This window comes from Prunus persica, chromosome G3, assembly GCF_000346465.2.
Source record: "Prunus persica cultivar Lovell chromosome G3, Prunus_persica_NCBIv2, whole genome shotgun sequence".
Taxonomy (NCBI): Eukaryota; Viridiplantae; Streptophyta; class Magnoliopsida; order Rosales; family Rosaceae; genus Prunus; species Prunus persica.
The window spans coordinates 13,962,143-13,979,860 of NC_034011.1; the positions used below are offsets into that span (position 1 = coordinate 13,962,143).

General features: G+C 36.9%; 2 protein-coding genes across 7 annotated transcripts; both read left to right on the top strand.

The window, feature by feature from the left end:
- On the top strand, positions 4,481 to 5,437 carry LOC109948059. The gene is made up of 2 exons (XM_020559964.1): positions 4,481 to 5,053; positions 5,171 to 5,437. The coding sequence occupies exons 1-2, from the start codon at positions 4,481 to 4,483 to the stop codon at positions 5,435 to 5,437; spliced, it is 840 nt and encodes a 279-aa protein (XP_020415553.1).
- On the top strand, positions 11,380 to 17,452 carry LOC18766115 (double-stranded RNA-binding protein 1). Of its 6 annotated transcripts, none has more exons than XM_020560449.1 (10): positions 11,380 to 11,909; positions 12,208 to 12,393; positions 12,636 to 12,821; positions 13,064 to 13,249; positions 13,494 to 13,664; positions 13,924 to 14,109; positions 14,382 to 14,617; positions 14,725 to 14,950; positions 15,347 to 15,526; positions 16,767 to 17,452. In XM_020560449.1, exons 1-10 carry the CDS (start codon positions 11,627 to 11,629, stop codon positions 17,102 to 17,104), a joined length of 2,178 nt encoding a protein of 725 aa, XP_020416038.1. In that variant the 5' UTR covers positions 11,380 to 11,626; the 3' UTR covers positions 17,105 to 17,452. The 6 variants fall into 6 exon arrangements, with proteins under 6 accessions (XP_020416038.1, XP_020416039.1, XP_020416037.1 ...); XM_020560448.1 differs by having other exon boundaries at positions 11,381 to 11,909; positions 13,064 to 13,234; positions 13,494 to 13,679; XM_020560446.1 differs by having other exon boundaries at positions 11,381 to 11,909; positions 12,208 to 12,378; positions 13,494 to 13,679.

The window sequence follows — 17,718 nt, forward strand, 5'->3', positions numbered from 1 at the left end:
GTGCACTTGGCAATGACACACACCTCCATTAGCCTTGAAAATGCAAACAAAACAACAAACAAAAACAGAAAACAATTAAAATCACTAAATAATGTACATGAGCAGTTGTAACATTCCAATAGAAATCCAAATATTAGTATGAAATCGAATTATGAAACAAGAAACTGCACTGCAGTTTATAGTCAAAAACTGAAATAACAGAAACAACATTGCACTTTATGTGATAACATACCCTTAAATTTGAATAGAAACCAAAAGAAAACCATGTTCAAAGTACTAAAACTTAGATAAAAACACATTTAACTCCATGAGCAGTTGTAACATTGCCTTTATGAAACCAGAAACTGCAATGCAGTTTCTGCCAACACTCCAACAAACAGATGCAGTTTATAACAGAGGAGGCAAAACAAATCGAATAGAAACCAAAAGGAAACCACGTTAAAAGCACTAAAACTAATATCAAAACACATTTAACTCCATGAGCAGTTGTAACTTTGCCTTTATGAAACCAGAAACTGCAATGAAGTTTCTGCCAACACTCCAACAAACAGATGCAGTTTATAACAGAGGAGGCAAAACAAATCGAATAGAAACCAAAAGGAAACCACGTTAAAAGCACTAAAACTAATATCAAAACACATTTAACTCCATGAGCAGTTGTAACTTTGCCTTTATGAAACCAGAAACTGCAATGCAGTTTCTGCCAACACTCCAACAAACAGATGCAGTTTATAACAGAGGAGGCAAAACAAATCGAGCCACAAAACTAAGCCACAAGATCGCGCCACAAAATCGAGCCACAAAACTGAGCTCGAAAAACCCAAAACTGACAGATTCGGCATGATAATCGAACGAAAGATTATCCAATTAGAAGGAAACAAACAAACTGCACTGAATGTTGGAACAGGATGCGGCATGATAATCGAACGAAAAAGATTCGGCATGATAATCGAACAAAAAAACTGACAGATTCGGCATGAAAATCGAACGAAAAAGGAAGAAATAAAAGGAAAACCAACCAGAAAATTGAGCTCCAACGGCGAGAATGAAAACGAAAACGAACGAAATCTGCTTGCCAAACGAACGAAATCTGCCTGCCAAACGAACGAAATCTGCCTGCCAAACGAACGAGGACGAAAACGAAACAGAGAAGAACAAGGCGCTGCTGCCAAACAAACGAGGACGAAAACGAAACAGAGAAGAACAGGCTCGCGCCTTGTTTAAACATTCAGGGGCAAAAGCGTCATTTACTTTGTGGGTTTACAAATGGGCCAGGCTTTTTAAGAAGAAGGGTAGAATTGTCTTATCAGTTATTATTTTTTACCTGGCCCAACGAATCTGGGCCTCTCTTTGGGCTAATCCAAAATAGTATTTTTTCCTAGGTATTAAAACTAAAACCAAAATATCCAATATCTTACAAACTAATTAATAAAGTTAATTATGTCTAAAACCTAATTTTTCTTAAAATAAAAGAGCGGTGCGCGGTGCTGGAATAGTGACGTTTTGGGCTTTTATTGAGTTTTTGGAGCCCAAGATGACCTCGGATGGGTTCGTGGCCTTCTGGTGAAGTGTTTAGAATATTTTTATCTTTAAAACGGACCATCTTGGGCCAGATTTGGATGAGATTTGAGGCCAAAACGTGGCTGGGCAGATTTTGGGCAGATTTTCCTATTCCAATTTGGACTTTATTTCCAGTATTATGTTATTTTAATTAGTTTCCTTGTGGGGATAGAAAAGCTTTACATTGGCAGCTAGGTTTTAAGGGGTATTTAAGCTCTTTCTCACAAGGAATTTGGGGACTTCTTTTTCACTTTTGAACTCTGCATTGTGGAGAGCAATTGCTAGAATTTTGGGTTTTCGCAACTTTCAGGTGTTTTCGTTCTTTTCTTCTTAATGATATTTTCTTGGATTTCAATTATGAGTATGCGTAACTAAATTTCTTTTGCTAGGGTGAAGCCTTGAACCTTAGCATGAATATGTAATTTTTATTTAATTGCTTATGATGAGTGCATGCCTACTTGAATTATTAATCACTGTTTTAAACTATCTAATTGTCTTAATGCCTGATTACCATTAGGATCTTTAGAAAAGTAATTGGATGCAATTTTGGTCGGAAGGTTCCCTGAAATTGATGCTAGCTTTTTGTGATTAATAATTGTAATTTCACTCAAGATGAATACCACGTCTTAAGGGTTGCATGGTTTTTCAATGGGTTTTCACAAAACTTAATGAATCTTTCATGTTCAGATTTGATCCGAAAGTCCGGACGAGTTGCATGTTAAATATACGTTCTGTGTTGGAGGTTCCAAGTAGAATATACATTAGGAAAACCTAACCTTCAAAGTGGCATTTTCAAATCATAAGTAATTGGTAAAAGTTCATAGGATTGCTAGGTGATGGTGAAACCCTAGTGCTTTTATAAATTAATATTCAAAACTCTTTCCCTAAATCATATTTGTTTTTGTTTAATATTTGTTTTTAGAATCAACCAAATTCATAGTCATCTTTCTTGACCTTTTATTTTAAGTAGTTTTTTAGAATTTGTTTTTACTTAAATTGCTAATTAGTCCTTGAGGGAAACGACCTTGCAGGAGCATCTATACTACAATAGCCTTGTAATCTTGCAAGTATTTTATGTGATTTTAACCCTGTTTACACAGGTACTAAAAATCCTATCAAGAAATTGGCACCGCTGCCGGGGACTATTTTAGACAATTTTTGTTTAACCTTTTTCTTATTTATTTTATTTTATTTTATTTTTAATTTTCGTAAAAAAAAAAATTGAAATTGAACAATTTTGTTTCTGTTGTAGATTCTGCAGACTGCATGGTCCAGACCAGATCAGGAACTGCATAGATTGTACAATTTGATCTAGAGCCAGAGCGCACACTGCATAGACAGCGGAGAGAAGTTACTTGGGCTTGGGACTGTTCACTGCAGGGCACTTTTCTGCAGAATCTATTTGAAAACGAGGGTAACATGGCGTTAGAATTACCTGCAGCATGTAGACCACTCAGGGAGTCATTGGAAGCCCATGCCACTGATGTTCCCAATTGCATTGTGCATCCTGAACAAGAAGAGGGTGATTCTTTCGAGATCAGGCACCATATGCTTGAAATTCTACCTACTTTTCGGGGGCTGCCTAATGAAGATGTAAACATACATATTGCAAAATTTATTGTGGGTTGCAAGAATATTTTGATTAGGGGTTTTTCTGCTGAGGCTATTAAGTTACGTCTTTTCCCTTTCACTTTGAAGGACAAGGCAGAAACTTGGTTATTCACTCTACCAGCTAATAGCATTACTACTTGGCAGTAGTTATACACAAAATTCCTGAACAAATATTATCCAGCATCCAAGACATTGAATTACAAGAGGGAGATTTTGACATTCACACCGAAGCCCAATGAAGAGTTTCATGAAGCGTGGGAGAGATATACAGAGATGTACATTAAGTATCCACATGTTAAAATTGATTCAGATACACAAATGAATATTATCTTTGATGCGCTTAATCCTACATCTAAGAGCCATGTGAATGCATCAGCTGGAGGATCATTGTCAAATAAATCTGCAAGAGAGGCATTTGAACTGTTTGATATGATGGCTATAGAATCTCAGCAATGGGTAGCAGAACATTCACAGAAAAGGGGCATTTTTGAGTTATCAGTAGGTTCTCCCAACATGTCTGCACAAATGGAAAAAATGGATAAGAAAATTGATGTAAAGTTTGATATGCTTCTACAACATAGCAAGTTCTACACAGCAGCCACCTACATCAATAGTTTGCACTATATGCAGTATGGCTACACATGACATAATGGGCTACCCACATAGAGACTCTTACCCAGAGCTTGTTAAACAACATGTCAATATGATGAACAGCTATCAAAGGCCTAGGAATGATGCATATGCAACTCATTACAATCCTGGATGGAGGGATCACTCTAATTTCAAATGGGGTGACAATCAGACTAATGCCAAACCATTTCAGCATGCACAAAAACCTTTTGTTCCCTCCAAACCATCTCTGGAAGATCAACTTGCTAAACTGACAGCAACAACTCAATCATTCATCGAGGTCAACAATCAAAGATTTCAAAATGTTGAAGCATCAATTAAAAGTTTGGAGCAACAATTTGGACGGCTAGCTACACAGATTTCAGACAGAGAAAAGGGCAAATTTCCTAGTCAAACAATTCCTAATCCAAATGGACGTGAAGATTGCAACGTTGTTCGGACTTTACGATGTGGAAAAAGCTATGACAATCGTGAAAATAGCACTGAAAAGGAGTAGCAAGCAGTGGAGGATAATACATAAAATTTTGAAGCAGCAGAACCTGCCAAACCTGCAGAAAAACATAATCTGGCAGAAGTAGAAACAGTTCCAAAACAAGTTCTTGAGCATGTTTATGAGGCCCCAATTCCATATCCAGAACGTTTGAAGCTGAAAGCAAAAGATTAGCAACTCAAGGACTTTATGCAGATATTATCCAAGGTTCAAATCAACATTCCATTACTGGATGCAATCAAGAAAATTCCATCATATGCCAAAATTTTGAAGGAAGTTTGCAGCAGCAAAAAGAAGCTTTCAGATTTGGACAAAGTTATTTTGACAGAACAGTGCAACGCAGTTTTGCTACACAAACTACCACCTAAGAAAAAAGATCCAGGGAGTTTTAATATTTCTTGCACTATTGGAAATTCTAATTTTAAAAGTGCTTTAATTGATTTGGGTGCAAGTATTAATTTGATGCCTTTTTCTGTTTTCCAGCGATTGGGGCAAGGAGATTTAAAGCCTACATCAATTATACTTCAACTAGCTGACCGTTCAATCACTTATCCAAGAGGTGTTATTGAAGATCGAATTATTAAGGTTGATAATCTTTATCTACCGGCAGATTTTGTGGTTTTAGACATGGATGAAGACCTTCAGACACCTATTATTTTGGGGAGGCCGTTTATGGCAACAGCTAGGACCTTAATTGATGTGGAAGCTGGAACATTGACTTTACGGGTTCAGGACCAATTTGTGGTGTTTAATTTGTTTGAGGCAACAAAACATCCTGCTGAATAGCAAGATTGTATGCGTATTGACATGGTAGACAGTATGGTGCATGACAGATTTTATGCTAATTCAAAAACAGATCAGTTGCTGCATGTTTTACAGGGGGAACTTGAGACAGATTCTGACGATGAAGGTGTTCATGAGTACATTCACGCATTGAACAGTCTGCCCACAGTGTTGCCAAAATTTAGGAATGTGTACGAGAGTTTAGGGGAGCCCAAACAACCCCTTAAACCATCCAGACAACAGCCACCAAAATTGGAGTTGAAGCCTTTACCACAACATCTTAAATATGCATATTTAGGAGCTGCAGAGACGCTGCCAATTATAATTGCAACAGATTTAACACACACCCACAGAAGAGGATAAATTGCTTCGTGTGTTGAGAAAATATCAAGATGCATTGGAATGGACAATTGCGGACATCAAGGGAATCAGCCCAGCACTATGTATGCACAAAATATTAATGGAAGACGACGTGAAGCCAACAGTTGATACTCAACCCCGCCTTAACCCAATTATAAAAGAGGTGGTTAGAACAAAGGTTATGAAATTACTTGATGCAGGTATGATTTATCCTATTTCTGATAGTAAATGGGTTAGCCCGACTCAAGTTGTGCCTAAACAGACCGGTATTACAGTGGTAAAAAATGATAATAATGAGTTAGTTCCAACACGATTGACTACGGGTTGGAGAATGTGTATAGATTACCGGAAGCTTAACATAGGGACGAGAAAAGACTATTTTCCATTGCCTTTTATTGACCAGATGTTAGAAAGGTTGGCTGGGCGGGCTTTTTACTATTTTCTTGATGGGTATTCTGGGTATAATCAGATTCCAATATCACCAGAGGATTAAGAGAAGACTACTTTCACTTGTCCATTCGGTACTTATGCTTATCGGAGGATGCCGTTTGGATTATGCAATGCACCTGCTACGTTTCAACGACGTTGTATGATGAGTATTTTTCTGGCTTGGTCTAAAATATTGTGGAAGTTTTTATGGATGATTTTTCTATTTTTGGGGATTTATATGATCAGTGCTTACAGAATTTATCATTAGTTCTTCAGAGATGTTAAGCGACGAATTTAGTGCTAAACTAGGAAAAGTGTCATTTCATGGTTGAACAGGGAATTGTCTTGGGTCATTCAATTTCTAGCAAAGGCATTGAGGTTGACAAAGCAAAGATTGAAGTTATTGCAAAGCTGTCACCTCCTACATCAGTAAAAGGTGTGAGGTCCTTCTTAGGACACGCAGGTTTTTATCGTCGGTTCATCAAGGATTTCTCCAAGATTAGTCGACCTTTGTGCACTTTATTGGCTAAGGATGCACCATTTGATTTTGATAAGGCCTGTTTAGAAGCATTCAACAAGTTGAAAGCACTCCTAACTTCGGCACCCATCATTGCTGCACCAAATTGAGATTTACCATTTGAACTAATGTGTGATGCATCAGATTATGTTGTCGAGGTAGTTTTAGGGCAACAAAAAGATAAGCTTCCCCATGTCATCTATTATGCAAGTCGTACTCTCAATGATGCACAGCTTAACTATGCAACTACAGAGAAGGAATTGTTGGCAGTTGTGTTCGCACTAGAGAAATTTCGGTCTTATTTGGTTGGGGCTAAAATAATTGTCTATACGGATCATGCTACACTAAAATACTTGTTGTCTAAGAAGGATGCAAATCCTAGATTGATTCGTTGGGTTCTTTTACTTCAAGAATTTGACTTAGAGATTAAAGACAAGAAGGGCAGTGAGAATGTTGTGGCTGATCATTTATCTAGATTAATTATTCCAGCAGCTACAGATGCAGATTCTCTACCATTGAGTGAAAGTTTCCCAGATGAATAGCTATTTGCTATCAAAATTGACACACCTTGGTTTGCAGATATTGTCAATTATTTGGCTAAGGGTGTGGTGCATCCAGATTTTTCCTACTAGCAGAAAAAGAAGTTTTTATCTGATGTAAAGCACTATTTCTGGGATGAACCGTACTTATACAAGTATTGTGCAGACCAGATTATTCGCAGGTGTATTCCGGAGGCTGAACAGGAAAGTGTTTTAAAGTTTGCTCATCACTACGCTTGTGGAGGACATTTTGGGCAGAAAAGGACAGCAGAGAAAATCCTACAGAGTGGGTTATTTTGGCCAACACTTTTTAGAGATTCACAAATTGGTGCAAGGCATGTGATAGGTGTCAAAGGGTTGGCAATCAATCTAGAAGGAATGAGATGCCCCAGCAAAGTATCCTAATTGTTGAACTATTTGATGTTTGGGGTATTGATTTCATGGGACCATTCCCATCTTCTAACAGGCACCAATATTTTTTAGTGGCTGTGGAATATGTTTCAAAGTGGGTCGAGGCCATTGCAGCACAAACTAATCAAGGATCAGTGGTCCTGAAGTTCCTCCAAGGGGTTATATTTCCACGTTTTGGAATTCCGCGTGTTATTCTTAGTGATGGGGGAAGCATTTTATTAATAAACCATTTGTTAACCTACTGGCAAAATATGGGTTTAATCATCGCGTGGCTACACCATACCACCCACAGACATCTGGTCAAGTTGAATTCAAATAGAGAAATAAAGGATATTTTGGAGAAAACAGTGAGCTCTACACACAAGGATTGGAGTTTCAAACTAAATGATGCTTTGTGGGCATACAGGACAGCTTATAAAACTCCTATTAGGATGTCACCATTCCGACTTGTTTATGGGAAAGCCTGTCATCTACCTATGGAGCTGGAGCATAAAGCTTACTGGGCTATTAAAGAGTTAAATTTTGCATATGACTCAGCTGGGGAAAAGCGGAAATTGCAGTTAAATGAGCTAGGGGAAATTCCTCTAGTCTCACTCACTTGGTATATCCATCCTTTCTAGGAACATAGTCGAGCTCTGCACCTCCTCAGGATGCAAAAGTCATAAAACAAAATTACAAAATTATCCAACATAAATTATAAATTCCCATGAAAACACGCACCTCGCGCCACCTTCGTTTAGGGTTGAGGGTCTTAAGGTATATGCCACCTTTGCATGTACAAAAGGATAATAGAATTATATAAATTCAAGTAGCAAGAATGAATTTATAATTAATACATGGATACATTAGTGTTTTTACACCAATTAAAACTAAAAGGGTTGGGCCGTGTCAGGCCCAACTTTACACAAGCTCGTATCGGGCGTTTTTTAATTAGTTCAGGCTCATGCTATACTGGCGCCGACCGGTTCCTTTTGACACCTTTGTCGACTTGTCTAATCAACTTAGTCATTCTTGAGTTCAATATTTGAATAACAACATATTAATATACTAGAGACTTGGTGCTTCTCTCTACTCCTCCTTCCATGCTACAAACTTCTTGCTTCCCTCTCCTCCTTCCGCTAGTTTCACTAGCTTGATGTATCCATCCTTTCAAGAAACATAACCCAACTCTCGGGGATGTACATGACATATTTGTACTGCTTCCATGCCTTTTATGAATTTAAAGAATCAACTAGCCGATATTCTGACTAAAGCAGTTTCAAGTAAGTTGTTTTATGACTCACTTGACAAGTTGGGTATTAGAGATATCTATGCTAGGGGTGGGCAATTAAACTGAAGAATCGGCCAACCAAACCAAATCGGGCCAAAACAAACCAGAAAATGAATGTTACGGCTAGCATTTGGAAAATGTTGGGTGAGTTTATTAATGATTGGAATCTTAGACTAAAAAACAGAAAAAGGGCTTGGAGTTGGGCTTGAAAGCCTTGGAAGAAAACTTGGGGTTGAAGAAGGATTAGGCTTGGAGAATAAATTGGGCTTGGGTTAATTTTATATAAATAATAATATATATATGTTTAAGTCGGTCCAGTTCAGCCTGATTAGATTTTTGGGAGTGTCAAATCAGAATCTGAATCGATCAAAACCGGTCTGGTTCAATTTTTTAATTGTTGTAGACTTTTTGGTCTCTTATCTCTCTAATCCCTTGTGCATATGGTTTTTTTTTTCTTTTTCTAATCCTCGTTTATGTGTTTCTTTTGATGTTGTTATTTTACATACTTTAGGTTTCACCTGTTCCTCCTCATTTATTTTTTCTTTTTCATATTTATTTTTGGTAGCAGGTTTGTGTTGTTGATTTTTATGTATCGCTCATTTAATGTGTTGATTATTGGATGCTTTTTGAAATAGGGGCTATTCAGTGAAGTTTTTGTGAAGAAAAGGGCAAGAGCAGTGAAATTTTTCTAAAAAAGATGGAGCAGTTGAATATTATTTTCTAGTAATTTGGTTGTAATTAAATATGATTTTCCAGGATTTTGGTTGTAATTAAATATGATTTATTATGTATTTGTTTCTTGTTGGGATGTAAAATTAAATTGTTTGATGTATTCAATTTGGGATGATTGCATAGAAATTGAGCCAACTGACTCTTTAAGCCCAAAATTTGAAAACATGTATTTGGGCTTGAAGCTTGAAAATTCCCAAAAAAACGAGAAAAAAACTCAGTTGGGCTTGTTTGCCAGTCTAAACCGGGATTGGAACCAAATTGAATCTGAACCAGTTTGAATTGGTTCAGCTTAGTAATTAGTTTTCATTAGAACCAGACCGAATGAACAGTACATTTTTGGTGTTAGATTTGGCTGAGAACTAGATTGAACTAGATCATGCCTAGTGCTAATCTATACACCAACTTGAGAGGGAAGGTTGAAGTGCGTACTATTTAGGATATAATTTATAAGTTGACCAAATTGTAATTACTTACTCAATTGTAATTAGGATTTATAGTATAATTCTTTCCTTGTCAGAGAGGTTTATGTACCCTATATATAGACCTCCATTTGGAGAAGAATACACATTCAGAATTACCAAAATACAATCTCTTTTTTATATCCTCTCTTATTTTCTTTTAAAAGGTGACTTCTAATTGAGAATAAAAATGGAATATAACACATTTTTATTGCTTTTTGTGACATAATTATTGGTAAGATTCAATTTCTTATACCATGGTAGTTTATATTACACATGACACATTTATTTATTTTTTAAGACACTTGATATTGGAGGAGGGAGAATCAAATATACCAAATATATCAAAAATCATATTGAATATTCATTACAATTATAATTGTCCTCGACGAGGTTTCATATTTTGAAACCATCATCTACACTATTTCTTAATATATGCAACCAAACAATCATTCATCCACTAACTCAAGCTTTGATCTAGCCGCATCTGATCTCCTTTCTCCTTGCTGACAACCAACTGCGAGGAAGCTAAGGGGGGGAGGTGGCCACTGCACCTCCTCCCCTCCGCCCATCTTCCCCTTCCTCTCCTCATCTCCCTTTATTTTTCTCTCATATTTTCCTTTCCTCTTATCATTTCTTCTCCTCCCCTTTCCCTCCCCAGATAGTCTAGATCTGTTTGGATCTAGGTCTATTTGTCAGTTTGTTTTGTTTGATTATTTTTGTAGTGTTCCAGGTGACTGATGTTATCTTTGTCTCGGTAGCGGCGACAGTAGTGAAACCTGGTGGCTGATGTTCTGTCTCTGTTTTAACGACGACGGCAGCAGCGACGCTGGTGGTAGTTGTTGGCATGTGGTGTTCTTCTTTACTCTGCCAACCGAAGAACTATGCTTGGTCACAGGAGGTTTTCTTTGTCAGGTTCTGAGTTGAAGTGAAGTGCTTCTCATGGGTCTTTTTACTGTTGTTTTTGTGTTCGTCCTCCGTGTTCTCTCCTGGTTTTTGCTATGGTATGACTTACAGTTTGTATGGGTGTCAAAGGACTATGATTTTGCTCATAGAAGGCTTTTTTTGACAATTAGGATGTTCTGCTGTCCTCTCTTGTAGGTTTACTATTTGGGGTTTCTACTGTCCTCTCATGTGGGTTTACTGTGTTGGTCTCTAGTTGCGGTTCTAGTCGGAGGTCTTTGTATTAGGTTTTGTTTTTGATTTGTTCTTTTATTGTAATGGTCCAAAGTGACCTGAATTGGACTCTCCTGTTAGTCAATGACATGTGTGGTATTCTTTCCTCCTCTGAGATTTGTCTCATGTTTTAACGAGGCCACTGTATCATGTCGCTCTTTGTACGTCTGTGGTTTTATGAATGAATTTCTCCTTCTCCAAAAAAAAAAAACTCAAGCTTTGTTTTCCTTTTGAAAATCTTTCAATAACTCAAAAACATAGATGAACTAAATTTAAATTGAAACAAGTACAAACATCTCTTATAAATCGAAACAAATTGGGCAATCAATAAGTAAATTGGAGGAGTGCTTGCTAGCTACTTTTTTTTCCCTTATTAATTTATGTCATATGTATTTCATTAATAAGTAAATATATTTATTTAATGCAAAGTACTAATATTTGTTTTCAGATAAACCGCAGAGCATCAACAATCTCTTCAAGAAGGAAAAAAAGTTGATAGTAGCCCATTTCAGATAAACCGCAGAGCACTCAACAATCTCTTCAAGAAGGAAAAAAAGTGATAGTAGCCCAACCTAGACCATCTCCATCTTCTTCAAATTTCCCAAAACAGAGCAACCACCATTGCTTCATAAGTTTGTTTTACACACCAAAAGAGAGAGGATGTACAAGTCGAAGCTGCAGGAGCTGTGCCAGCAGAGGAAATGGCGCTTGCCCAAGTACAACGCCACAAAGCTTGGCCTCGACCACAACCCTCGCTTCTCAGCCTCCGTCACCATCAACAGCGTCGCCTTCGACACGGTGCAACTCTTCAGCTCCTCCAAGGAAGCCCAAAACGACGCCGCTAGACTTGCCTTCGCTCACTTCTCTGATCCGCAACCCAGACATACCAATCGCAGTCCCAGCCCCTCATCATTCCCTCAACCTTCTCTTCCCGCTTCCTCAGGTAAAAGGGTTTTACCTTTAATCTTTATGCTCTATTTGGTTGCTTTAAGTTGTTATTTCTTATTTTTCTTGATGTTTTTCTATCTGATGCTCTGTTTGGTAGCTCAGTGGAAATAAATTTCTTGTGTTTTATTCTTTTCTATTTTACTTTAATTTATAACGGATCATTTTATCTTCTTTTTTTTTTTTTTTTCTCCTGAGCATTGGATATTTGGGCTCTCTATTTGGATTCAATAATTTTGTCTTGATGTGATCTTACAAGAATCAGTTCAAGTATCTTATGGGTTGTATTATTCCAGCACTTCCTTCAACAACGAGCATCAATTTGACTGATACACATGACACAAAACAGACATTGCAACCAGAGATTCAAGAAACACATGAAAATTCTTACGTGCCAGTTGAGTTCAGTGGTATAGCATCAGGTGGCAATTCTCAAGCGAATGGCAGCACATTGGGTATTGAAGATGGTAATCGATTGAGAGGTTAAAAATTTTCTCTGGACACACTCTCTTTACTATTAATGATTGTAGGAACTGAGCCCCCAAATAATTTTTTTAATCTTAATAGTAGAGCTAGCTTTTTTAGAAACTGTTGAAATTAACTCAGAGTTTGAAGGATTTGTGAAAAAGAAATGGCACATAAAGTATATAATGCCTTAAACTCTCTGTCTTGATGTGATCTTATAAGAGTCAGTTCATGTATCTTATGGGTTGTATTATTCCAGCACTTCCTTCAACAGCGGGCACCAATTTGACTGGTACACATGGCACAAAACAGACATTGCAACCAAAGATTCAAGAAACACATGAAACTTCTTACGTGCCAGTTCAGTTCGGTGGTATAGCATCAGGTGGCAATTCTCAGGCGAATGGCAGCACATTGGGTATTGAAGATGGCAATCGATTGAGAGGTTAGAAACTTTTCTCTGGACACAGTCTCTTTACTTTTAATGATTGGAGGAACTGAGCCCCAAAATAAAAAATTTCATCTTAATAGTAGAGCTATCTTTTTTAGAAACTGTTGAAATTATACTCGGAGTTTGAAGGATATGTGAAAAAGAAATGGCACAAAGTATGTAATGCCTTAAACTCTCTGTCTTAATGTGATCTTATAAGAATCAGTTCATGTATCTTATTGGTTGTATTATTCCAGCACTTCCTTCAACAGTGGGCACCAATTTGACTGGTACACATGACACAAAACAGACGTTGCAACCAAAGATTCAAGAAACACATGAAACTTCTTGCGTGCCAGTTGAGTTCAGTGGTATAGCGTCAGGTGGCAATTCTCAGGCGAATGGCAGCACATTGGGTATTGAAGATGGTAATCGATTGAGAGGTTAGAAAATTTTCTCTGGACACGTTCTCTTTACTATTAATGATTGGAGGAACTGAGCCCCCAAATAAAAAATTTCATCTTAATAGTAGAGCTAGCTTTTTTAGAAACTGTTGAAATTATACTCTGGGTTTGAAGGATATGTGAAAAAGAAATGGCACATAAAGTATAAAATGCCTTAAACTCTCTGTCTTAATGTGATCTTATAAGAATCAGTTCATGTATCTTATGGGTTGTATTATTCCAGCACTTCCTTCAACAGCGAGCACCAATTTGACTGGTACACGTGACACAAAACAGACATTGCAACCAAAGATTCAAGAAACACATGAAACTTCTTACGTGCCAGTTGAGTTCAGTGGTATAGCATCAGGTGGCAATTCTCAGGCGAATGGCAGCACATTGGGTATTGAAGATGGTAATCAATTGAGAGGTTAGAAAATTTTATCTAGACACATTCTCTTTACTATTAATGATTGGAGGAACTGAGCCCCCAAATAAAAAATTTCATCTTAATGGTAGAGCTAGCTTTTTTAGAAACTGTTGAAATTATACTCGGAGTTTGAAGGATATGTGAAAAAGAAATGGCAAATAAAGTATATAATGCCTTAAACTCTGTGTCTTGATGTGATCTTATAAGAATCAGTTCATGTATCTTATGGGTTGTATTATTCCAGCACTTCCTTCAACAGTGGGCCCCATTTTGACTGGTACACATGACACAAAACAGACATTGCAACCAAAGATTCAAGAAACACATGAAACTTCTTACGTGCCAGTTCAGTTCAGTGGTATAGCATCAGGTGGCAATTCTCAGGCGAATGGCAGCACATTGGATATTGAAGATGGTAATCGATTGAGAGGTTAGAAATTTTCTCTGGACACATTGTCTTTACTATTAATGATTGGAGGAACTGAGCCCCCAAATAAAAAATTTCATCTTAATAGTAGAGCTAGCTTTTTCAGAAACTGTTGAAATTATACTCTGGGTTTGAAGGATATGTGAAAAAGAAATGGCATTTAAAGTATTAATGCCTTAAACTCTCTATCATCTGCACATAGTTTTAACTTTGTCTTGATTATCAAAATGTTATTGAATGACAGACAACTTATAATCTTTCAATATGGGGTGTAGATATACAGCATTTGTACAAGAACCAACTGCAGACTTATGCACATAAGAGAAATCTTCTTCTACCTGTGTACAGTTGTGAGCGGGAGGGTCCGCCTCATGCCAATCGTTACAAGTGTAGGGTAACAATTGATGAACATACCTATGAGGGTCAAGAGTTTCTTCCTACAATGAAGGAAGCTGAACATGCAGTTGCAAAAGTTGCTTTGATGTCCCTGTTGCCAAATGGAATACAAGAGGTGGCCAATTTTATTTATATTCTCTGCATAATTTTCCCATTTTCTGATAGTATAGAGAATCTCTAAATATATCTCGTGTCTTTGTGGTTCTCCTTTTCCTACCCTAGGATTATATCGGTTTATACAAAAACGTTTTACAAGAATTAATCCAGAAAGAAGGTTTTTCTATGCCAGTCTATAGCACAAAGAATTCTGGCGAAGTTCATGTGCCAATTTTTGTTTCAACTGTGGAGATAGAAGGAGAAACTTTTACAGGTTCAGAAGCAAGAAGCAAGAAGCAGGCAGAGATGAGTGCGGCAAAGGTTGCTTACCATACCTTGAGAGAGCGTAAGAGTATTTTTCTTCAACTTACTAGCTCCAAATTTGTGTTAACCCTAGGGTATTTCTTTGTAATTTATTACGATGTTGTCTCTTTGGAAGTGTAAGTGCTTAAAGGAGGTTAAGTTTCTTCTATTATTTTATCCCATAAAGTTTTATTTCTTATAAAATAAAATAAAACTTAATATCATCATTTATGTAAATTTGTTTCCTCAATTCATTTGTTAGTCAAAGTACATGCGATATATTTCCTATAGGTTTATGGAGTTCTTTCAGTTTCATGTTTATTTTCAGTAATTATTTTATAAAATAATGCCATCACATGATGTGCGTAGTAAGACCTTTTTAATTCAAAAATAATATCTGATGATCTAGGGAAATAAAAACTTACACATCCTCACACTCGTTCAGGTAAGTCAAGTAAGATCCCTTTGGTCCGGCCCCCTGCTCAGAAGGGGCTAGAAATGCCAGAGATCTTATCTTCAAGCTTTCAGTCAAACCTAGCTACTGATTTACAAAAAGGCAGGCCTAACACCCCCATGATCGTAAGTCTGAGTGCGATTACTAGGGAACAGACGATGGAGAATAGTGGTATTGTTTTTCCTCCATAAGCTCTTTTGTTTTCCAAAAGCCTATTTCTATACTATTGTTGCCATAATGTCTCGTAATGTCTTTGTTGGGATCATGTCCTTTATTGTTAAATTCTTTTAAATCCAGGCACTATATCTATATGATGATATGATGTTTAATAGAAAGATGTACAATCTATTCGAGCATATATGGTTACATCTAAGATATAAGAGGATGTCCTAAACAGATAGCTAGAGATGACATTTTTAAACCAAGCTTTCAAATGTCCAAAGGAGCCCTGGTTATAAGGAGAATAGCAACTACTCTTTTTATCCCATAACTTGAATTTGTTTTGTGAAAATATTAATATTTACCTTTTGCTTAATTGATATATTTTTTTGACGTTCTTTATTTGATATATTTGTTCCATATAACTTCACTCACAAAGAATGCTCTAGGCTGTCTCTCATTCATTCAAACTTTTGTGTTGGAGTTAAGAAAAGATTCAAATTATATACAGTTTATTCAAAAACATGTGGTATACATCACTGTCAAGTATAGATGCTGAAAATATAATTCCAGAAAACTGAGTTATTGAGTGTAGATTCAAGATTTTGGGATACGTATGTATACTTTGGAACTGCTATGGCACGAAGTGCTCAGATGCAAACAAGTATCAATTGGTGAAAGCTAATAAAAGTAAAAGCCAACAGAAAAGCAAATTCCCTATGGAGTTCATAAAATGTGTTAAAATGTGTAAATTCCTTAAAAAAAGAACATGATGTACCTGGAAATTAGAATATGAAAAACAGCACTAAAGTAGAACCTTCCTCACTGCATCAGAAGCAGTATCTCAATCTCTCATTTCGATATCTGGTGATAGTATTGCATTTACAACGTCTATCTCGTTTTAAATCAGTGCTGTAAGAGGTACTATTAATTAGCTACAAAGTGAAGTGCCCTCTGTTGACTTTGTTGTTCAGTACTTCTCACCAAAAATTCAGTTTCTTAATATAAAGAATCATCCTTATTGTCTCCTGTTGACACAAGATGTATATATATATAGAAGAGCCCACACCCATCATGGCATCATTTCTGCACAGGTTTAGCTCAGAATTGAAATACGTTATGAAGATTGATAAAAGTAGATGTTGATATTCGGACATCCTCCCCCTTCTTTTTTTATATACCCCATAAAAATAATACTGTATTACATAGAGCTTAATGTTTAAATCATTGGCCTTATCTTCTTTGATGGCAGTAACTGCAGAAGGGAACAGTCATCATCCTGCCACAGTATCTTCACGACCTGATGCTCTTACGACAAGCAGTGGATTCTCGTCTTCTGACATTCTTTATGGCCGTGCACAGGAGTCAAACAGTTCTAGCCTCTCTGAGTCCCAAAATGGCTCTTCTTCAACTTTGCCTTCTGATACCTCCACTAACTTAGCTATGGACTCTACTCTTGAGCCTCCAGCTAAAAGGAGCATGTATAACAAGGTTTCTGTTTATCCATACAAGTCAGATATGAAATTTCCTGAGGGAAACACTGTGCTGCCCACGAGTGATGAAAAGTGGGTTGCTTTGTCGCACACCTGAAGGAACGGATATATAGGCTTTCTCAGTTCCTAGTTTAACGGGTGATGCCTATAGTTTTACTAAGCAAATTGCTTATAATGTTGTTGCTTTGCTCACATTCATGAACTCTGCTGCGAGTGGTTTGTTAATATACTATAGCCGTTGCCTTTCTGAGTTCTATAGTGATGGTGGTGCTTTGCTTGAAATTCTTCTGAGTGGAGATTTTGCATTCATTATACAGTGCTGAAGAAACCATTAAAATTTTGTTTCGTTTTATACCCGGAACTGGAACTGAGGCATGTTCCTGGTTAGGTAAGTAGAATGGGTCTCCAAGACGTTGTGCCTCTATTTTGTAATGGTTGAATGTGCTTAAGAAAAAATTGCAGAAGACTTGTTTTTATGTCCTAAAAATTTTGCGGTCTCAAGGCTCAACAAAGTGAATTATAATTTCTTTCATTCTACAGAGTTACTAGCAAGGACAGTTTAAAATAAATACAGTTTAAAGAAAGGAAACTTGCCTCCAACTCACTTAAAAAGAAAATTGTCATAATGGGAAAAATTCACTCTTGTAATTTGCATATGGATATGAAATCAACATTATTTTTGGTGGATTAATTTCCTCCAACTCTCACATA

What these genes read in the sequence shown, in the direction of transcription:
- LOC109948059 (XM_020559964.1), top strand. Translation starts at nt 4,481, where the DNA reads ATGCAGATATTATCCAAGGTTCAAATCAACATTCCATTACTGGATGCA. An exon ending in TGGTGTTTAATTTGTTTGAG is followed by an intron (nt 5,054 to 5,170) that starts GCAACAAAACAT and finishes CATGTTTTACAG; the next exon opens with GGGGAACTTGAGACAGATTC.
- LOC18766115 (XM_020560444.1), top strand. Translation starts at nt 11,627, where the DNA reads ATGTACAAGTCGAAGCTGCAGGAGCTGTGCCAGCAGAGGAAATGGCGC. An exon ending in AGATGGCAATCGATTGAGAG is followed by an intron (nt 12,822 to 13,063) that starts GTTAGAAACTTT and finishes GTATTATTCCAG; the next exon opens with CACTTCCTTCAACAGTGGGC. An exon ending in AGATGGTAATCGATTGAGAG is followed by an intron (nt 13,250 to 13,493) that starts GTTAGAAAATTT and finishes GTATTATTCCAG; the next exon opens with CACTTCCTTCAACAGCGAGC.